Source organism: Vicugna pacos, chromosome 8 (genome assembly GCF_048564905.1).
Source record: "Vicugna pacos chromosome 8, VicPac4, whole genome shotgun sequence".
In the NCBI taxonomy this organism is placed as follows: domain Eukaryota; kingdom Metazoa; phylum Chordata; class Mammalia; order Artiodactyla; family Camelidae; genus Vicugna; species Vicugna pacos.
In genome coordinates, this window is record NC_132994.1 from 47,470,392 (window position 1) to 47,492,180 (window position 21,789).

A 21,789-nucleotide genomic window follows, 5' to 3' on the forward strand; every position below is an offset into this window, starting at 1 on the left:
GGGAGGGCAGTATGGGGAGGAGGGGGTGCCTGGAGGAGATGTGGGGTATTCATGAACACATTTTATATACTGTGGGAAATAGAAGGATATGAAGAATGAGCAACCCCTAGCAGTCTTTTGCAACTCTCTTATCTTTGATTCAATGAAGCAAAATAGAATACCAATGATAATAACATTATTATAGAGATACCTTGAATCTGTTACGCTTTGGTTTATTTCTTTAAGTAAACCATTGGAAAGTTTAGGCATTTTAACAATGACTGGAAACCAATTATGTTTCAAACAATTCTGACAATATTGAGAGGTGCTGTCCTGTATTACTTAGAGATAGAAACTCATATTATCTTTTAGGTGGCTGGTGGAGGTGACTGCATACTATTCCATACATTCAATTTTCTTCTCTATATACTATTGCTGACAAATAACAAGTTTTTATTCATTTCTATTTTATTTAGTACATAAATGTGTGCACACATATTCGCTCAATCATTCAACATATATTTACAGAGAGCCTCTCTGAATGTGTCAGGTACTATTCTTGGAAGTTGGAATACAAAATAGAACACCAATTCTTGACCTTGAGAGATGCATGTTCCAGTGTGGAGAAACACAATAAATATAAATAAGCAAACTAAGTCATCCCTTACATTGTGGGAAGTATCAGAGAGAAACGGGGAGAGGAATAATAAATATTGGGAGTGGGAGAATGTCACAATTTAAAATGGGGTGGCAAGTAGAGGCCTGACTGAAAAGACGACATCTGAGCCCAGACAGAGGGAGGAAGCCACTTGGGGGAAGAGCATTCCAAGGAGAGGAGACAGCAACTGCAGAGACTGAGGATGAGAGATCGCATAGAGGTTTTTTGGACCACAAAGCTAAGCAAGCAGTTTGTGAGGTCAGGGAGTTAATGAGGGGAGAGTCTTAGTGCCATTGTTAAGGACTTTGGTTTTTACTTTGTTTTGGGAAGCCATGGGAGACTCTGAACGGAGATGTGGTATGATCTGACTTCCTTTTTAATAAGTTAACTTTTGTTTCTGTGTTGAAAATAGACTCAAAGGAAAGCAAGGACAGAAGCAAGAAAATCAGTTCCTGGGCTACTGCAATAATCCAAACTGGAGACAGTAGGAGCAGTGAGTAGTTGGATTCTGAATGTGCTTCCTAGGAAGAGCCAACAGATTATTTGCAAATGGATATGGGACATAAGAGAAAGAGAGAAATCAAAGTTAGGTTTGACCAAGGAAAGATGGAACTATTCACTGAATGACTAACATTATGGGTGTGGGTGAGAGACAGAGTCTGAGGCCTGGAAGGGCATTTAAGTGGGATTCCTGTTAACTGATTCTTGTTTTGCAGACAGATGGATAGATAGACAGATGTAAATTCTAATATTCATTCTAAGTATATGCCTAGAACAACCGAAGAGCTGTAAATTACTTTTCCTAAATTAAAAACATTGATGGATCAGGAAACACCTGTGTTCCGATTCCCGGCTTTATCTGGAACAAGAAAGTCCCTTAGCAAGTCATTTAACCTTGTTACGTCTATTTCTTAATTGATAAAATGAAGAACTGTACTAGGTGAACTCTTACAGTTCCTGCCTGTTTCTGTAAAATGGGAATAACAATAGTACCTACCTCATAGTTTATTATAAGCTAATAAACGCACAGCACTTAGAACAATGTCTTGCACAATGTAGTTAATGTTAGTATATCTTCAAGTTGGAATGAAGTATATACACATTTTTGCTATTATCTGTTCTTAGACTATATAGGATTGAGGGGTAAAACTGGAAGGCTATGAGAGCATAAAGATAGGGGATTAAATTTAAATCTGTAGACCATACATCTCAGTATCACTACTTTTACAAAAGTTAGAAACAATTATATTGTTTTTGCTTATAGGAGTAAGCATCGTTGAGCTAGATGGCACTGTTCAGGATTGGTTACATATCCATATCTATGAATAAGGACATTAAAATAAATTGGCTACAGAGGAATAAAAGAAAATGCACATATTTCTATACATATAAAAACACTTAAAAATTTCCAACCTTGAATAAACAGTTTATGCCAGTTCAAAATGCCAGAGCATCGCAAGTAAGATAATACTGGCAAGACAGAAACAGACTCAGACATAGGATACAAACTTGTGGTGGCCAAGGCGAGGGGGGTTGGGGGGGGTGGGAAGGGACAGACTGGGAGTTCAAAATTTGTAGATATTGACAGGCATATGTAGAATAGATAAACAAGATTATACGGTATAGCAAAGGGAAATATATACAAAATCCTGTGGTAACTCACAGAGGAAAAAAAGTGTGACAATGAATATATGTATGTTCATGTATAACTGAAAAATTGTGCTCTACACTGGAATTTGACACAACATTGTAAAATGACTATAACTGAATAAAAAATGTTTAAAAAAAAGAAAATACCGGCAAGGAATGTTAAAATATATACTCTTTTAAAGACAAAAAGCATGCTCTTCCACTTCTTTGTTTTACTACAAAATATGAAAATATAATCAGTTCCAAAAAGTACAACGCAAGCACTAAAATGAAATGGAGGATATTGCCAGAATTTTGATGTTTAAAACCACACGCATTTAACCAAATCAAGCCATATCTTTAGTTTCAGATTGTTATGCTGATTAATCTCTTCCTCTAGCTTCCTACGCCCTGGTTAAAGTCTAAGAAAAATGGGCCCAAAAGGGAAGTAAGCAGCATTTTTTCCCGATTAAATTGCTCAATCATTCAGAAAGTGAATAAACTGGAACTGCCTAGTGGACTTTCTTTTCTATTCTCTTCTTTTTGAAAAAGAACAAGCAGTTTTGCCAAGGGCTCTTCTCTCCAAAATCCAGCTAGGCACCCAAGGGCTTCCCCTGGGTCTCGAAGCTGGGTTTCTGAGCAGCACCACCTACTGGTCTTACATGCGTCTTACTTCTTCGGCCCCAAAACTCTCTCTGATGGACCTGCATTCTTTCAGAATTCTTCGGCACATAATTATAAGTAAGGCAAAATGTAAAGCAGTTAGAAGGACCCAAACAGCGAAACTGCACGTCCGCAAAGGTAGGAGAAGGAGGGTATCCAGCGGCCGGCTTCAGGGGCGGGGCCTGAGGAAGGAGGGCGGGCCAGCGCCGGACCAAGCTCCTGAGTGCGCGGCGCTGCTTCCGCCCCGCGCGGCCCCGCCCCCCGCGACGCGACCGGCGGTCACGTGACGGCCGCGCGCGTCCTCGGCCGCTGCGGGCTCCGAGGCCGAAGAGAAAAGACTGCGAGGCGGCCGAGACTGTGGCCGGAGAGGTGGGAGTCGGGGCGAAGCCCTGGCGGGGGGGCAGGGTGAAAGGCAGCCACTCTGGGGCTCCAAGTCGGGGAGACGAGTGATGGCCCGCGGTGTCACCTCCAGCCGCGACGCGCTCCGGGTCGGCCCTGGGCTCCGGGCCTGAGAGGGGCGGCGGCAGCGGCGGCGGCGGCGGGGTCAGGGGCCGGTACGTAGGTGGACGCCCTTGGGCCGGCGCGGCCGCGGCTTTGCGCCCGGGCGGAATGGGATGGCTCAGCCCTTCCCGCCACCCCCAGCTTGGCTGCTGTCACGGGCAAGGAGACTGTGACGGGCTCTGCGTTGCCCGCGGCCGCCGCAGCCCCTGCCCTGGGCGACGGCCTGGAGCTGGTCACGGTCGGGGTGCGAGAGGCGGAGCAGCGGCCATTACTGCGCAGCCTCTTCCGCCGGGGTCCTCATCGCTGCTTTTGGTGGCAATCAGGTCCCTCTTTTCTCCTCTCAGCAGTGGTGCCAGGTCTCTACCCGGGGACTCTATGGCCCCAAGATTTAGGGGCGGCGATGGCTTGAGAGGTATCCCGCCCCGCATTTCCCGTGTGGAGGCCTCTAGGCGGACCTTGGGTCAGGGCGTACAGCTGCTGCATTTTCTTTTTCCGGAGTGTCTTTGGTTTCTTTCTCTTCCCTCTTTCCCTCTTCCTACTCCTGCTTAGTGTCTGGGTCTTGCCTGATAACGACGAGGAGCCCCTCGCCTTGTCCTCGTTAAGCCCAGCACTGTTATTAAAGCATCAGAACAATTAAGAGGTCTCTCCATACCCATTGAGCCTCCAAAACCTCAGTGCATCTTAGAAGCCGAGGCTGTTGCTTTGTTCTTCTGGGTGCGGAGTTCTCTCCCTAGCCCTCCATCCCGTCTGAAAGAGTACAGGTCTTCCATTGTCGCTGTTTTATTTACCGTGGTCGTCTAGAAGAAGACTGAAAAATTGTTTCAAGTTTACATACACATTTGTCAACTGGATCTCTTTTTCCTTGACATCTCTTTTAGTATATTTTTATTTCTTTTCCCTAAGTGCCATTTTAGTGAGCACTTATTTCTCAAGTTCTGAAGTATGTACATTTTGTTTGTTAAGTAGTATTTTTGTAATTTTTAAACTGTGGGGCTAAAGAGAGAAGAAAGCTAAGAAATGATAAAAAAAAAAAAAGAAACTCTTTATCTTTGTATGATTGACATTTCAGGTTCTGGGGCGCACTCCTCCCCCCCAAAGTGTGTATTTTAAAAATAAGATGTGAAAGTATGACCTTAGCATCGAAAGCAATGTATAGCCACAGAAACTGGAAGACTTACAGTTTTTTTAGTAACTGAATCTATATTTAGAGTTTTAGAAGACTGTTATATAGGATATAGGAAGAAAATGACCGGCACAAATAACAGGATTTATGATACTGACTTTGCTGTTTTTGTGACCAGCAAATACTGTTTGCGTTGAGTGTCTGGGTGCTCTAAAGACACATGAAAATAGGTCAAGTAAATCTAATTTTAAAGAGAAAACTGGAAGAGTGAAATCCACTTTAGAAATAGATTTTGGATGTGTTTGCTTTCTCTTGTGCATCTCAAATTGGAGCATTTTGTTAAGCCTGATATTTGATTTGGAACTTAAGTTTCAAATGGGCTAGTGGAAGTTGTGGGCAAAATGAAAATAATGGTTAACATTTGTAGGATTTTGTTATTTATTGATTCTTAAAAACCTGGTAGAATTATAGTCATCAGGAAAACTATTTTTCCAAATAGCTGGTCATTAGACAAGAGGAAGAAAAAAATGATGTTTTTTCTTTTAGAAGACATGTGTCAACTGGTAAAGTATTTTGTTTCATTTTCCATCAACTTTAAATGTCAGAAGGATGGGGCAGATTTTTTTTAAGAATCTAAAAATGATTTGCTGATTTAGTAGAAGAAAAATATAGTATATTAAATCTTCTTTTCACAATATTGATATGGTGAGAGAATATTATTTTATATATTAGCAGTTTACTAGTATGAAACGCCTGGCACACTGTTAATTGGGTGTTTGAATCCTTTTTTCCCCGCAGTGTTAGTAATAGAAGCTGCTGAAACTTTTCCATTCTCTTACCTGGTGCCTGTGCCTAAGGAACCTGAATTTGTGCAACTAGCTGGATTAGGAACAATCTTTGTGGGTATGGAATACATCTTATTTACATTCTCCTACAACCACCTTTACTTATTTATGGACTGCTTAGTGTTCATGGCTTATTACCTTTTGGGTTAATTAAAGCAAAACCTGTTGTTAAATGCCTGTTAAAAACTATTTGGAATTATGAAAGTGTAAGGGTGAAATAACTAAGACATGGGAGTTATGACTTGACCAAGGTCACACAGATAATTAGCAGTAGAGCCTTATTTACAAAATGGTTGCAGGATATGCAGTTCTTCTGTTTGATACAATTAAAAGACAGTATTTGTTCACATTCACATTTAATGTTTTGTTAAAATAAAATGCAAAGCCCTCATTTTAAGGAGGAAAATATAAAGGTTTAATGCTTGAGTATGAAGATTATGAAGCCCAGAGATTACCATACAGTAAAGTGTTTTATGGAAAGTATTAGGCAGTGGTGGAAATAAGCCTTTAAAATAGAGTAGTGTCAAGTATTGGACCCCATTTAGTTGAAATGAGTTCTGACTAAAGATTTTTATTTCCCAGTATGACCTGTGCTTTTTGTAAGCTGAGTTTTAACAGGAGATGAGAGGGAAAGCTAAAAATGGAAACATTAGGGCATTCAGTTAATCTCTCAGTTTAGGACTCTTTCTTAAGAAATATTAAGATCTAGCTGCTAAATTACACCCGATCTCTCTTTTCCTTCTTTTACTGGTCCTTTTTTTTTTTTCTCCCCTTTTTTGACTTTGTATACCAAAGTTGTAAAGTTTGTAGTATTTTTCCTTTCTGTCACTGGTATCTTTCATATAGAACATTTCCTGTTTTGTGTATCTTGAATAAAGGGTAAGAACTATTTTATTAAACATTTGATACCGGTAATTGGAAAAATACAAGAAATCTTTGAATCTTTATAATTTGATACTTTAACTGTTACATGCTTTATCTTTTTATTTAATTAGTTCTTATAAAATGGTAATCATTTATTTGAATCTATTATCTGAGAAAAAGAACTTTTTTTGACCCTGTGACTGACTTGAAAAGTGGAATTATAGTTAATCCTAGATATTTTCAGAGAAAATAACAGTAAAAGCAAATAATAGGGGTGTGAATTTGTTGAGTGGTCACAAGTTATAAATAGTACAATATTCATTTTCAGTTATACTTGCTGGTTGAATGGGTAAATGATTTAAATTCACTGATAATCTCTAAATTCTTTTATATATTTTTAAATTTATTCTGCCACTTTTTTTTGTTTGTTTAGAATTGTTAAGGGACAGAAATATCTAATTTAGTTTCAAATCTTTTCTCCTTTTATGTTACTTTCTTAATAGTTCATTTCTGTATAAATTCGTACCCTAAGAAGGAAGCTTATTTAACCCATTAACTAATTGCTATTTCCATGTCAAAATACTGTAAATTTTACTGTAATAATTCATAAATTGTATTGAATTCGGTGTATAATTTACAAATTTGTATAATTTGCAAATCATTCATTACAGCAAGAATTATGTATGTTTTAATTATTTATGTTTGCCAAATTAATTCTGGCCTGTAGTTTGAATTACACTAGTGTGTCTTTTATCTTTGGTTGAAAGTAAAAGCCTCCCCGTCCCTCCATTAAAAAAAAAAAATCTTTGGTTTCAAGTATAGACGTTTTCTGAGGGCTACTTCACATGACTCTTCTGCCCAATTGTTGTTACAATTCTCAGAGGCTATGGTTGATGGATCTGTTTGGTAGAATTAGGACTACCTAAACCAGTCAGTTTTGATCACAGTAGAATATGCAATTTTCTTGTTCACCTGTGCCAGCAAAGGTGTGAGTAAAGTAACATGGAGTTCATTGTCTTTATTTGATGATTCTTATAGTAAATTGCTGGGTTTGTGTTGAAAAAAAAAAACTGTTGGTATGCTAGACATTCTAAACCTGCATTGCCCAATATAGTCGCCACTAGCCACGTGGAGCTATTGAGCAAGCTTATGTGGCTAGTCTGAATTGAGTTGTACTATAAATAAAATACACCAAATTTCAAGAAGTGTACACACGAGTGTAAAATATCACATTAGTTACATTAAATATGTGTGGAAGTAGTAATGTTTTGAATATACTGGGTTAAGTAAAATATATTCTTTAAATTTACCTATTTCTTTTTATTGTCATTAATTTGGCTAATAGAAAATTTGACATTACATATGTGGCTTGCATCATATTTCTCTTAGATAATGCTATTCTAGACTTTTTTTTTGAGATACAGCATATTGAGGAAAATACTATTTTAAAGATATACTTGAGTTTGAATTTCATCTCCCAATATTGTTAGCTTTGTTAAATTCTTGAATTTCTTCACTTATAAAATGGGTATAGATGTATGTTGTAGGGTTCGTTTGAGGAGTCAGGGATATAATGGGTCTACTAGTGCTGTCTGAACTTTAATATGCATACCTGGAGAAATACGTGGAGATCTGATTCTGTTGGTAGGGAGTGGGACTTCAGATATTTTGTTTCTAAGGAACTCCCAGGTAATGGTGATACAGCTCCTATGTAACTCCCATATAACAGTGGTTTGGTACCACAGTTATCATAGATAGGATCTGGATTACTACATAGATTTTAGTTCATTTTCCTTTCCCCAACCATTATTATCCATTTAGAGTCAGCTTTGACATTTTCCATGGGATATAGGAATTGGAAAAGTTACCATAGCTTGCAAGGTTTACTGAAATTGGTTTTATTCTTGGATTTTTATCTGCATTGTGGAAACTCATTGCCAGTGACTAATAGCTGGCTAAATGATGTGCTTGTCAAAAGATACAAAGATGGCATGAGTCTTATGTTTGTGAATGTAGTAACTCCCTCTGTTAGATTTTAAGTTATATAAAAGAAAGGATTATAACTTAGATATCTTTATATCTTTTGTGGCTGGGTGCCTCTTCATAATTAGAAGTCAAATGTTTTGTTATGTGAGTAAATAAATTTAGTATTTCAGTATTTTATTTCTCTCTACAGTTATTTTAGGTTAGTTTTTCATTCATCCAAGAAATATCAGTTCAAGTCAGCAACAACAGAATGGCAGTTTACTAGCCACCTGAAGATACAAAGAGTCCTTATCTTCAGAGGTCTCATGGTTTACCAGAAGAGTCAGAAGCAAATAGATAATTGCAGTGCATATGATATATTCAGTATTAGAAGAATTACAAAATATAGCGAAGGGAACAATGTTTTGGAGGTAATCAGAGAAAGGTAGTAGCATTCATATGCTTTAAAAGAGAGAGACTGTACCAGGCAGGAGGAAATACAGAACTACAAAGGGAAGTTTGGAAAACTGAGTAATTTGATGTAACTAGAGTATTAATCTGTGAGAGTGGTTGTGGGAGATAAGCAAAGCTAGAGAATTACTTAGGTTTCAGGTCGTTAAGGCTTTTGAGTGTTGTCCTAAGGAGCTTTGCCTATATTGTATAGGCTGGAGAGCTTTGTTTATGGAAGGTTCATTTTGCTTTTTAAGTATATCACTCAGAGACTTAGTGAATAAATTTAAGGGGTGATACTGAAGCAAGATAATCAGACTGTGAACAGTAATCCAGGAGAGAGGATATAAATCTAAACTAGGGCACTAGCAATGGCGGGAGAGTGGAGGATAGATTTCTTAGGTGTTAGGGATAAAAGTTGGCAGAATTTGGTATTGTGGGTTGGGAGGGGAGTAAGAAAAATAATTTTGCTTTTCTCTGTAAGCACTCATTGTTTAAGGCATGGAAGCTGAGATGTCGCATTGTGAGATACATGCCGAGGTGAGGGTGTGTAGAGTGTATGTCGATGAGAGACAGAGATATGAAAGAGCCAGGCATTCTTTTAAGAACTTAAAATGGTTGGGCTCCAGATTGGGCAGGAAAGGAAATGAGATCAGTAATGGGATAAAGGAAAGGAGACGATCAGGAGACTGAAGCGCCCTATGAAATTAAAAGAGCGGGTATGGGAATGAATGAGGAAGTGAGCTGGAAGGACCAGAGCTTGTGATCTGAGACTGAGATTAAGATTTTAGAGGGCAGCAGTTTTAGGTGGCATCTAGTTCCAAATGTGACCATCATATTTTGTTGGGGGAGTGGTGATGTTCATTGAATTTAGGATTTTAGGAATTGAAAAATGAGGACAGTGTTTCTCAGATTGTATTTGATGGACTACCTGCATCAGCATCACTTGAGGTGAGATTCCTGGGCTAAAACCTGTGTCTACTGCCGTACAGTATCTCATGTTACGGCCTGAGAATGTGAATTTTTAACAAGCAACCTCTGTGGAGCAAGTTTGAGAACCTCTGAGTTAGGTATTGGATGGTTCATTCTCAAGGATTTTTAAATAGATTTATAGTGATGTGTTGAGAGTTAAGATGAATAGGATGACCAGTAGTGAGTAGATTAAGTCAATATCTTAAGGGTTAAGAGAACAGCTATAGGGGATTATAGCCAATGGTAGAGACTTAAAAGAGTAAGGGGGACAGTTTGTTTGTTCTTAAGAGTAATGATGTTAGAATAGTAGAGTATTTCCTACTGTCACGTGTGTGGAAAGGGACAGTCTCTGTTTTGAATAGGCTGCAGGAGGGAAGTGAATGATGGAGTCTTCTTTCGTGTTACTGAAGTTGTAGGCACTTAGACGGTAAAGTGAAACAGTTGTGGCGGAAAGTCAGGACAGTGGAGTCCTTACCATGCAAAGACTAAGTTCTAAAGTCAGAGTAAAGCAGTCAAGCTATATAGAAACCCTTTCTAGTCAGTTATTTTCGAAAATTCTCCAGTTTTGAAACAGATTTTTATTGTTTGGTCTATTAAACATTTGGTAGGATAGGCTGGTTTATATTTAAAGGCCATATATCATCTTAAAAAACCTTTAAACACTAAAATTCCAATTTTTTTAGGGAGATAGACTCCCACACTATGAGAGGCACATTGAACTGAAAAAATATTCAAGTCTGTTATCTTGTGGTTACTGTGAAGCCTGTCATCTCTTTAGTTTTCAAGTATGCTTTATTCTAAGTTCTGTATAGTAGTATGTGCCTTGTGCAGTGGGCCTCGTGAAGTGGAAGGAGGAAATACTAGATGAGAAGAGAGGATTAATGGTTGAGATGATGTTTTGGTTGGTGGCTCTGGATTTCCTGGACAGTGGGCATCTTGAGAGAAAGTTGGCTTAACGGTTATAAAATTAGACATAACGTATAAAACAGCAGTAGGTCCTAGTTAATGTGATGACATTGCCTTCCGACACACTACCTCCTTATGTGAATGCTGTGTTCCGTATGGGCTATTTTATCCATTTAGAACTTGTTTTACTTAAAAAAATTATTTTATTGTGGTAAAATATAATTAATTGGCCATAGATGTATGAGTTTATTTCTAGACTCACTTCTGTTGATCTATTTGTCTATCCTTATGCCAGTACCACATTGTCTTGATTACTGTAACTTTGTAGTAAGTTTTGAAATTGAGAATTTTGAGTTCACCAACTTTGTTCTTCTTTTTCAGGATTATTTGGGGCCTCTCACAATTCCTTATGAATTTAAGGATTGATTTCATTATTTCTGCAAAAAAGGCTGTTTGAGATTTTGATAAGAATTATGTTGAATCTGTAGATTAGTTTAGAGAGTACTGTCATCTTCATAGTCTTCCAGTCCATGAACACCAGTTGTCTTTCCATTATTTAGTTCTTCTTTAATTTTTTTCAGCAGTTTTTTATAATTTTCAGTGTACAAATTTTTCACCTCCTTGGTTAAATAGATTTTCAGGTATTTTATTTTTGTAGATGCTATTATTATAAATGGTATTGCTTCCTTGGTTTCCTGTTTGGGTTGTTGACTGCTAGATATAGAAAGAAAACTGACTTTTTTTTTTGGTGTATTGAACTTGTAACCTCCAACTTTGCTGAATTTATTAGCTTTAGTAGCTTTCTTGGGGATTCTTTGGTATTTTCTATATAAAGAATAGAGATATTTTTACTATCTCTGCAAATAGATCTGTTTTTACTTTACCAATTTGAATGCCTTTCATATCTTTTTCTAGACGAATTGCTTTGGCTGGAACTTTCAGTAAAGTGTTGAATAGCAGTGATGAAAGCAGGCATTTTGTCTTGAAAACTTTTTCCCATTTAAAATAAAACTTGCTACTGAGTTTTGTTAAATGAAAGAATCATACATAGTTTCCTAATTCTGTTAGTTAGTCTGTAGAGAAGTTAATGTTGAATTTTTTCTTTTGCAGCACAAGATGATCCAGCAATGGAAAAGAAAATACTGCAAACTGGCTGATTGCTGGTGAAGATGTTTTACTTTTGTGACAGACATCTGTAGGATCTGTAACAGAAATGTAAGTATGGCATCATGGTTTTTCCAAAGCATTAGTAAATTAAGTGGACTGATATAGATGTAATAAATCAAGTATCTGTCATATTTAGTTCTAATTGTATTGACTTTTAGCTCTAATTGAGTTAGCAGTTTTATTCACATTAAATTATTGTTAATGTAGATTTCCAAAAATCTCTTAATGGGGAGAGTCTCTATTAAAAGTGAAACTGAAGATAGAGGAAATTTGCTCATAGAAGTCTGGAAAACTGGAAGAGTCTCCTGGTCTAGGCTCTACTTTGTCTTTACATAGTAACTTACTTAAATAATTAAGCTAAGCAGACAGTATCAGCTTTTATAAATAAGAGAGACTTATGGGTTATAAAACACTAGTTATTAAAAAGTTGTTTTACTAAATTAAATTGATTTTTTTAATTACTTGATTTAAAATTTAGTACATTATTGAATTTTAATTCATACTGAATTCACTCTAGTCCCTACGTTTACTAGTACTGTTTTCCTGTCAGTTAGTCTTTGTGAAATAGGCTTTAAAATGTTAACAGTTCCTTGACTTGCCCATATTGAATTTCCTTCTGTGACTGATGAAACTTTTTTGCATTATAGACATCATATTTCCATCTTCCGAATTGATATGAACACTGCCCAGTTTGACATCATTCATGAAAAATGCAGTGAACATTTATTTTACGTTTACAGTCTTGGTGATACAGTGTTTAAAATACTTGACCAAAGATGACCCTTGTAGATGCTATTTCACATATTCTCCCATTTTGACACATGACTATTTGTTATCTACTGTTGCAATATGATGCTTTGATTATATACTCCCATTGAAAGTATGACTGTATCATTCTTAGTCAATGTTGAGAATTTGATAGAAGAGTGAAACTGGTAAGCACTTTTCTTTCAAATCAGGGCAAATATGTATTTAACTTAATCCTATTCATATGTTACCAGTCTGTCTATATTTATATTTTATCTATCTATACACATATATTTATTTTTTAATCCCAAAGGTGTTGGCCATCAAGGAACTAGACTATGATCTAGTAAGTAAGACACATATGTAATTAATAATTATATAGTGGAAGAAATACTATATGGAGGTAACAATAAAATGCTTTTGGAACTGAGAAGATTTATTCTATCTGAAGGGTTCAGAGTGAACAGGAGAACTTTTGGTTTAGTCTTAAAGAATGAATAGAATTTTAACCATCTGAGAAAATTAGTAATTATTTTTCAAGCCAAGAGAATGGGGAGGGGCACAGCTTCCTCAATATCAAAGCGTCTTAGAGAAATCAGGGAGCAGTCCTTCGTGGGAAAGCAGGTGGGATAAGGAGACTTCCAAGTTAGTAAAGAGAAAGAGTGTTTGTTTAGTGCCTGCTATGTTGCCATGTGCTTACTGGGTATTTCACTTGGATTAGTGAATTTAATCACTATAAAATTTATTCACAAGATAATAGTAGCCTTATTCACTGATGAAGAAACAAAATTAAAGAAATGAAGTCACTTCTCCTGGGTCAGTGTTAACCAAATTTCTTTGAGAATAATCTACTAGGGCACTTGTTAAAAACAGATTTTTAGACTCTAACTCAGATGTGTCCAGATTTCCAGGGGAAAGCACACCAGCTAATTCTTGTCTTTAGAGAAGTCTGGGAAACACTGTTCTAGGTCAACATAGAATAAATGTTGGAGCCAAGAGTTTAACTAAGTTAACTATGTCAGTGTACTTGAAAGCCAATGCTTAGGAATTTGGATGAGATTGTGTAGACAATAGAAAGCTTTTGAGTGGAGAGAAGACTAAATTAGACATGATTGAACTGAGAGAAGATGAGAAGAAGAAACTGCTCAAGTCAGAAGGGCCACTTGGGAGGTCAGTATTTTGTGTAAGAATGTGTCTAAGAGACCAGAATTAAGGTCCCAGGCTTTTGGAACCAAGGGTGCACATTCTAAAGAAGTTTCTGTTGCAGAAAAGCAAAGTGACCAAGAAATAGGGGAGCACTGAGGAAGTCTCCAAATTTTAGCCAAGATAGAGACCAGAGGAAGAGGTTGCAGGTTTAGGGGAGGAGATAATTTTGGTTTTAGTCATGTTTGATGTCAGGTGACTGGAGAATATTGAGGTAGACTTTTTGAATACAGAATTGGAAATACAGGTCTTACATATCCAGAACGGTCCTGGATATTAGATTTAGGAGTCATGGAGGGGTGTGTGTTTGTGTATTTGTTTGGAATATTCAGTAGGTTTTCTAGACATAGAATATAGTATGAAAATAGCCCTTATGAGGGATTCTGGTATTTAAGGGAAGCTAGAGAAGATAGAAAAAAGTGAAACAGAAAGGAGAATTGGGAGAGAGTACTCATGGAAATGAAGAACATAAAGGTGTAGAAAAAGAGTCAGTGGTTAATAATATCATTCAGTGCAATGGGATTGAATAATTAGACTGAAAGAGGTCATTAGGCTTCGCATGTTAGTTGATCTTGAAATGTAGGGATAGAGAATGTTGATCAAAATCTTGGAGGAATTGGGATGGTACTGGCACCAGAAATTGAGGGGTTAGCTTTGAAAAAACTAGCAGTACCCCATCCTGAGCCAAGAGGAATGATGAAAGGGTACAGATAAATTTTGAGTCATCATATGTTAATTTTTAATGATAAAGGAGTCTAGGATATCTCTTAACTAAGAGGTTGGAGAAGTTCTGTAATAGTCTTTGGGGGAATAGGGAAAGAAAGATGTTTTGGCTGAGTAAAAAGTAGTTGATAGTGGGCTTGATGGGTTGTGGGAAATCAAAACAACTAATCAGCGTATGGTGCTCACAACTTTTGCACCTTGTATTTCACTACAGATGTGGAAATTTTCATGAGTTGAAAAGTAACTATTACAAGTTTTCTCCTTACTGGATTCTTCTTTTTTGCAAGTATCTCTCCTTGTGGCTTTTTGAGAGGGTAGTCTAACTTTACTTCCCATTCCTCTCTGACCATTCCTCCCATCTTTGCAGGCTGTTTTGCCTCACTTAGAAATGTTGGAGTAATCCAGGGTTCTGTGGTTGGCCGTTTTGTATGCTCTCGCCCCAGGTTTAATTTGTAACCCACCAGTTACAAGACACTGTACAATATGAAAAGTTAAGAATTTTGTCTTAAAGACTTAGGAATTGTGTTAAAATTTAAATTTTAAAGTTATATTTTTAACTTATATTAAACTTCAAACTTTATATATTCCAACAGAACTAAAGTTTTGAAGAATTTTTTTCTTTTAAAATACAGTTTTGAGAAGGAAGATGACATTCTTTTTTGATAGGTCTGCACTTATCAAAAGATGATATGGTACCTTATTCTTTGTTCCCTTTTCTATGTTTGTAATTATATTCCAGACTCTTAAAAATCTGATTTTTAATATTTTAATTTTTGTTGCTGGCAAAAAAGTTCTTCACTACTGTGTAAGCAAAAGATCCTTTTCATTTTGGTAATTTCACCTTTCTTTTGACTAGATGTCTTTAAGAAGATTAAGCAAAACCTGAATACTTGGAAATTTCTGTTAAATCTGCCCATATCCTTCTATACTTTGTTTCTTGAAGAGAAGGCTTACTAGCATTAATAGGCATTTATTTGTCTTCCAGAAGTATTTTACATAGTTTATCTATGGGTAGAAGAATGGGATTTATGCTTAAAAGTTATAATATCACATTAAGAATTCAGTTAGTGAAAAAGTCTTTGAAAATGAGTGATATATTTATTACTTTCTTTTTATACAGTATTTTATAAAAAAAATTTGGGGGTATAATTAGGTTTATTTAATTACTTTTAGAGGAGGTACTGGGAATTGAACCTAGGACCTTGTGTATGCTAAGCATGTACTCTACCACATGAGCTATACCCTCCCCCCATTATGTTCTTCAGCAGAGTTGGACTAACTTCACTTCAAATTTCTACATACTAAATTATTCTTGATTTAGCAACCAGGGAATAAATTCTCCGTTTCATAACGATCTCTGGAGTTTCCTAAGACATTTATTAGGGAATACTTCTCCTTGATTAGCGTTGTCTTTATCCAATCTTTGCTCTACAAAAAGGGAAGAAAAAAAAAACATTTCTGATTTACATACTGACATGATCCTCTGCACACATTTAAGTCTCCAGCCTGGTTGAAGATCACTGAAACTATGGAAAAAGAACCTATTTTGTAGGGTAGATTAAAATGGTAATAAAAATAACTTTGAAGTGTGTCTTATAGGCAGACTAGTGGTTTGGGTTGCTTTGTCTTTATCTTGTTATATATCTTGGTGGTATCTATTCACTGTATATGCCTCATCCAGAATTATGTAAGAAGTATTTACTAAATTTTTCTCCCCGTATCTTAGTTGGTGATAGACTAAGAGTGTACATGGTGGATTAAACAGAATCAGAATTTGAAATTTGCTATGGCAAGTTGATTGTTGAAAGTGCTTCAGGTAAAATAACCAAGCTTTAACTATCTAGTGTCTTTTTTTGATGAAGTTTATTCAACTTTACTTCATTCTAATGAGTGATTAAATTCTAAATATTCTACATTTAAAATGGTAGAGTCAGCTAGTACAGAGAGGCTGCTACTCATTTTAAGCAGCAGTTAATTAATGGTTTCCAATCTCTGAGATCTTCACCTACATTTTTTAGTCTTTACTTATCACTGGTCTGCTTCCTCTATCATTTTCTCCTCCTTTAAAATATCTGTGGTTTCATATTACTATGGGGTAAAACCAAATCAGAATTTTCTTTAGCAGGGCACAATAAGGCTTTCATGATTTGGCATTTGGTTACCGTTTTCAGCTTTATCTCCTGCTGTTCCATTACTTATATGATTCAGCACTTTGCACATATCTCTACCTTGAATTTCCTCTACTCCCCAGCCTCCTCTGCACTGCAGATTTTCTAACTTATATCCAGATTCTCATCTCTTTTGTCATTGTTACTTTTAATAAGTATCCTAACACATTTCAATTATTGCAGGAATCAGGTCACATTGTGCTTATCTGCTTGCTTGTGTGTATGTTTCCTTATTTAACCAAGTAGGTACATATCTTACTCATCCTTACATCCATAAATACTCAGCATTGTATATGTAGTAGTAAGTTTAATGTTTATCTGAATCATAAGGCAGAAGATCCAAATTTATGCCAGGGTTTAAGCTCCATACGTCCAGTTTGACAAGTCTTGTCTTTTTTCCCTTTCTCCTTCCTCTTCAGGGCATCTTCAGCCAGTATTCATGTCATTTTCTCCCTTCTTCTTATATGATTGTAACATTTTTTGAGCTTTAGTGATTACAAAACTTTTTTGAGGAGGTGAGGGGAGAGGTTGGCTATTCCCACCTAAGTTTTATTAACTCTGATTTGCAGGTAAGGTAATTTAGACTAAAGGTTTAACTGAGTGCCTAAGACTGCATAAGTAAAAAGTGAGACTAAGACTCAGGTTTTTGGATCTCTTGTCTAGGACTGATTTCATTGTTAACAACTGTCTTAGTTCAGTTTGCTCTCCCTTGGCCATCTGCAGTTTGTCGTCAAGTAGTCTTCAGTATATGCTTCAGGGCTGATCGTTAGGTACACTGACAGAATTCTTAGGTACTCCCAAGGTATGTACAAGTAATTGCTCAAAAAAGTATTTATCAGGCTAGTTTAACTTGATATTACTTAAAATAAAGCCCAAAAAGTCTATTTTATAATGTGATGTATTCATATTCTTCTTTGAAAAATCATATTCATTTTCTTAGCAAACATGTGAGTGTTCTCTATTTGCCAGGTCCTGTATAGGAATATAGAGATGAGCCAAAAGTAACTTGTTCCTGCCCTTATAAAGCCTGTTTATGAGGAAGACTGATACTAACAAAATAATCACACAAATAAGTATAACTACGATTCTGATAAGTGCTTGGAATGAGAAGTGCATGGTAGTAAGACGATGGGGAGAAGAAAATGATGATTTAACCTAGTAATGGAGGCTTTCTCAAGAGATTTGAGATGGGTAGGAGTTTGCCCATGGGGTGCGTGGGAAGCAGCAAGTGAAGAAATGTTCCGTGTAGAGAAAGCCTGTTACTGGAGGGAGTAGTCAGTGTGGCTGGAAGCCTGATCAATGGGAAGTTTGGTGTGAGATGAGGCTGGCATGGGAGGTGAGGTCCAGACTATGCAGGGCATATAGATCCTGGTCTTTAACCTAAAATCAACTTTTTAAGCAAGGGTTAAGACTGGACCAATTAAAAGGTATGTACAGTAATTTAATAAACAGTGTTCAGTTGGTAACTAGGGAAGGGTAGAGATGGAGAGTAGATGGATTCAAGGGATATTTAGAAGATAAATTTTTAAGACTTACTTATGATTTGGTTGGGGAGGGTTTAGGAGAAGAAGTTTCAGTAATGGATTTCTGGCTTGAAAAAGATGAATGGTGGTGTCTCCAGGGGGGGCATTTAAGGAGTAAATAAGGAGGAAACAGATCGTGAATTCAGTTTTGTGCCTGCAAGACATTCAAGAAGAGATCTAAAATATGCAGTTAGATGTATAGGTTTAGGGCTGAGAGGAGAGACCTGGGCTAGTCTGTAGGTAACCACTGAAGCCGTAAGTATAGATGAAGTCATCTTGAAGAGTACAGCAAGAAGAGCATACATGTGGCTTAGGAAAAGGCAGCAGTAGCAACAAAAGAGGCTATTAGAAGAGAGTGTTTCAAAGAGGGGGAATGAAATGAGTAGTTTAACGAGTGTTTTTGGATTATACAGAAGGGAAAGGGAACTTCTAGGATTTCAACTTGAGTCTTGATTTTGTATGGTCTACTTGTCAAGTAATGTATCAAAAGAACATTCATACATGGCAGTATTTACAGAATTGCTCTTAGTAATATCCTAAAAGGCTACAAAATCTGTCACTTTCTGCAGTTGTAATCTGAATTACTTTTAGCCAGTTTCTGTTTCTCTACTTTCCAAACTGATTGTAAAAGTCAGTCTAGATAGACTGTACGTTTAAAAATTTTTGCATTTAGTTCAGTAAGTTCTGTGAATGAATAGAAATGGTATATTTATTTCAAATCAACACTTTGGTTGTATCTTTTTATTTTTGGATTAACATTTGTGTGCCTCACTGCCCCCCCCGAGTAAAAATTAATACAAATCAAAAATATTTTTCTACACAGGTTAGAGTTTTTTCTCTACTTTCAGTTTTGTATCCCCATTGTCTTGGATGTGGCTTGCATAGAATAGGTGCTTAGTAGGTGTTTTTTGAATTGTTGAATTAAAATAAGGAAAGAGTTAAAGCCAGATTTTAATATTATGTGTATTTTCTCTCATTTTCTCAGGATGGCTGGCTGTGGTGAAATTGATCACTCAATAAACATGCTTCCTACGAACAGGAAAGCAAATGAGTCCTGTTCTAATACTGCACCTTCTCTAACTGTCCCTGAATGTGCCATTTGTCTGCAAACGTGTGTTCACCCAGTCAGTCTGCCTTGTAAGCATGTTTTCTGCTATCTGTGTGTGAAGGGAGCGTCGTGGCTTGGAAAGCGATGTGCCCTCTGTCGACAAGAAATTCCCGAGGATTTCCTTGATAAGCCAACCTTATTGTCACCAGAAGAACTCAAGGCAGCAAGTAGAGGAAATGGTGAATATGCGTGGTATTATGAAGGAAGAAATGGGTGGTGGCAGTATGATGAGCGCACTAGTAGAGAGCTGGAAGATGCTTTTTCCAAAGGTAAAAAGAGCACTGAAATGTTAATTGCTGGGTTTCTGTATGTTGCCGATCTTGAAAATATGGTTCAATATAGGAGAAATGAACATGGACGTCGCAGGAAGATTAAGCGGGATATAATAGATATACCAAAGAAGGGAGTGGCCGGACTTAGGCTGGACTGTGATGCTAATACCGTAAACCTAGCAAGAGAGAGCTCTGCTGACGGAGCGGACAGTGTATCAGCACAGAGTGGAGCTTCTGTTCAGCCTCTAGTGTCTTCTGTAAGGCCCCTGACGTCAGTAGATGGTCAGTTAACAAGCCCTGCAACACCATCCCCTGATGCAAGCACTTCTCTGGAAGACTCTTTTGCTCATTTACAACTCAGTGGAGACAGCATAGCTGAAAGGAGTCATAGGGGGGAAGGAGAAGAAGATCATGAATCACCATCTTCAGGCAGGGTACCAGCACCAGACACTTCCATTGAGGAAACCGAGTCAGATGCGAGTAGTGATAGTGAGGATGTATCTGCGCTTGTTGCACAACACTCCTTGACTCAGCAGAGACTTTTGGTTCCTAATGCAAACCAGACAGTATCTGATCGATCTGATCGATCAGCTCCTGATCGATCAGTGGCAGGGGGTGGGACAATGAGTGTCAGTGTCAGATCTAGAAGGCCTGATGGACAGTGCACAGTAACTGAAGTTTAAATAAAACAGTCTTCAGATCCATGCTCAAGGTTAAAATGGTTATCTGTAAATTTCTGCCCACGTAACATTATACTCATCCCTAGTAGTGCATTTTGGGAGTTGGGGTGGGAAGGGGTTTGGGAAGAATAGACCTGTAATTAAAATGTCTAACATGTCTCTGTTGAGAAATTTATTTAATATAAGGAACTTGGGTGTTAATAGTTGAGAGCTGTTCAGTAATAACCCAGTTTTCTTGAGATCTGTTTATTTTATAGTTTTTTAAAACATCTTCAGTTCTTTTGGCCAGCCTGTGTGTATTATCTGTGCATTAACAGTCCTCATCCAACTCTTCTTTCATTGTGTCATATTTTTCTGCATGGATTGACATAAAACCATTACTAAAAATTGGCACCAAGGAGATGTCCAGTATCAGTATGAACAGGAAGCTTAATTAATGTGAGAATAGATGTGAATTTGGGATTTTTAAATAGATGAATAACAACTATTTAATAGTAAAGTTACTGAAATGGAAATGTAAAAAAAGAAAAACAGCTTATAACTTATGTTTGAGAATCTTGTCTGTAACACACTTCATGGCATTCCCATAGGCTTTGCTGTCTAGTCCTTGTAGTTTGAGATTTCTCTTGATCCACATTTTTCTTTTTGATTACAGACTTTATAATTTAATAAATACTAGAGTTTATCAAAAATAGTCTGTCTCTTGTTTGAGTCTGGAAGGGGATGGAAACATTTTGACGTCTGTGGCCAAAGGTCACTAAATAGGTGATTGTTTGAATTGGTGGTATATTCAGCTTAAGTAGTTACCTGCTTAGAAAACTTTGATTTCTTCATAGAGAATATTTAAACAAGAGTCTGCAGGCAATGTGCATGGAATAAATATGTATAGAAATAAGCCTAAAGCCAGTGAGACTTAAATTTCTTAAATAACTGATGGTAGAGACCATATATATTTTAGATTTTCCTTGCTAGTCTTCATTAATGGCCTAACACTAATCTGAATTAAATGTTAGGCTTATTTCTAAACAGCATTAGTAGGCACAAATTGACTTTACACAAAATGATGTAGAATCTATGACAAGGTAGGAAGTGTTGGGTTAACTTGGTAATACAGAATTAGGTTCTGAAGAAAAGTAATATGAGTCTGTCTTACTATATTTTCCCAAGTCAGGACAGGATCATGTTGATGAAGCATATGCAAATTATTTTTAATATGATTTTCAAATCTGAATTGTTACAATAGCAAAAACTTTCTACTTTAAAAATTATCTTTTACTTCTTGTGATACATTAGAAGTAGGACTTAATTCTTTGACTTACTTTTATAAAGCCTGTATTACTGAGGTGATCATAAAAGTTTCAGTTGTGTATTTTTATTAAATTTACTTTTAAAAGATAGCTAGTTACAAAAGAAGAAAAGGGTTAGCTAGTTTTCCAGAAACAAAAGTAGAAATTTGGTATAAAATGCAAAAGTATATTAGTTTGGGAATTCTGGAATACACAAAGGGACTGGCCAATTTTGTAGAGTTAGTAGACTTTCCATATGGTGGCTATCATTGTTTAGTAGATAATTTAAAGTAAGGTTGAAATTTGTAGGGGAGTGAGGTCAAGAGCATCTTTATTTAAAAGAAGAGCCAATTCCCC

General features: G+C 36.8%; 1 protein-coding gene across 7 annotated transcripts; it reads left to right on the top strand.

Annotated features, from left to right (window-relative positions):
• Positions 1-3,183: 3,183 nt before the first annotated feature.
• Positions 3,184-20,838, top strand: RNF146 (ring finger protein 146). Of its 7 annotated transcripts, XM_072965840.1 has the most exons (5): positions 3,198-3,298; positions 5,352-5,456; positions 11,666-11,770; positions 12,783-12,815; positions 19,072-20,838. In XM_072965840.1, exon 5 carries the CDS (start codon positions 19,073-19,075, stop codon positions 20,147-20,149), a length of 1,077 nt encoding a protein of 358 aa, XP_072821941.1. In that variant the 5' UTR covers positions 3,198-3,298; positions 5,352-5,456; positions 11,666-11,770; positions 12,783-12,815; position 19,072; the 3' UTR covers positions 20,150-20,838. The 7 variants fall into 7 exon arrangements, with proteins under 7 accessions (XP_072821942.1, XP_072821936.1, XP_072821941.1 ...); XM_072965841.1 differs by lacking the exon at positions 5,352-5,456 and having other exon boundaries at positions 3,184-3,298; XM_072965836.1 differs by lacking the exon at positions 12,783-12,815.
• Positions 20,839-21,789: the final 951 nt, after the last annotated feature.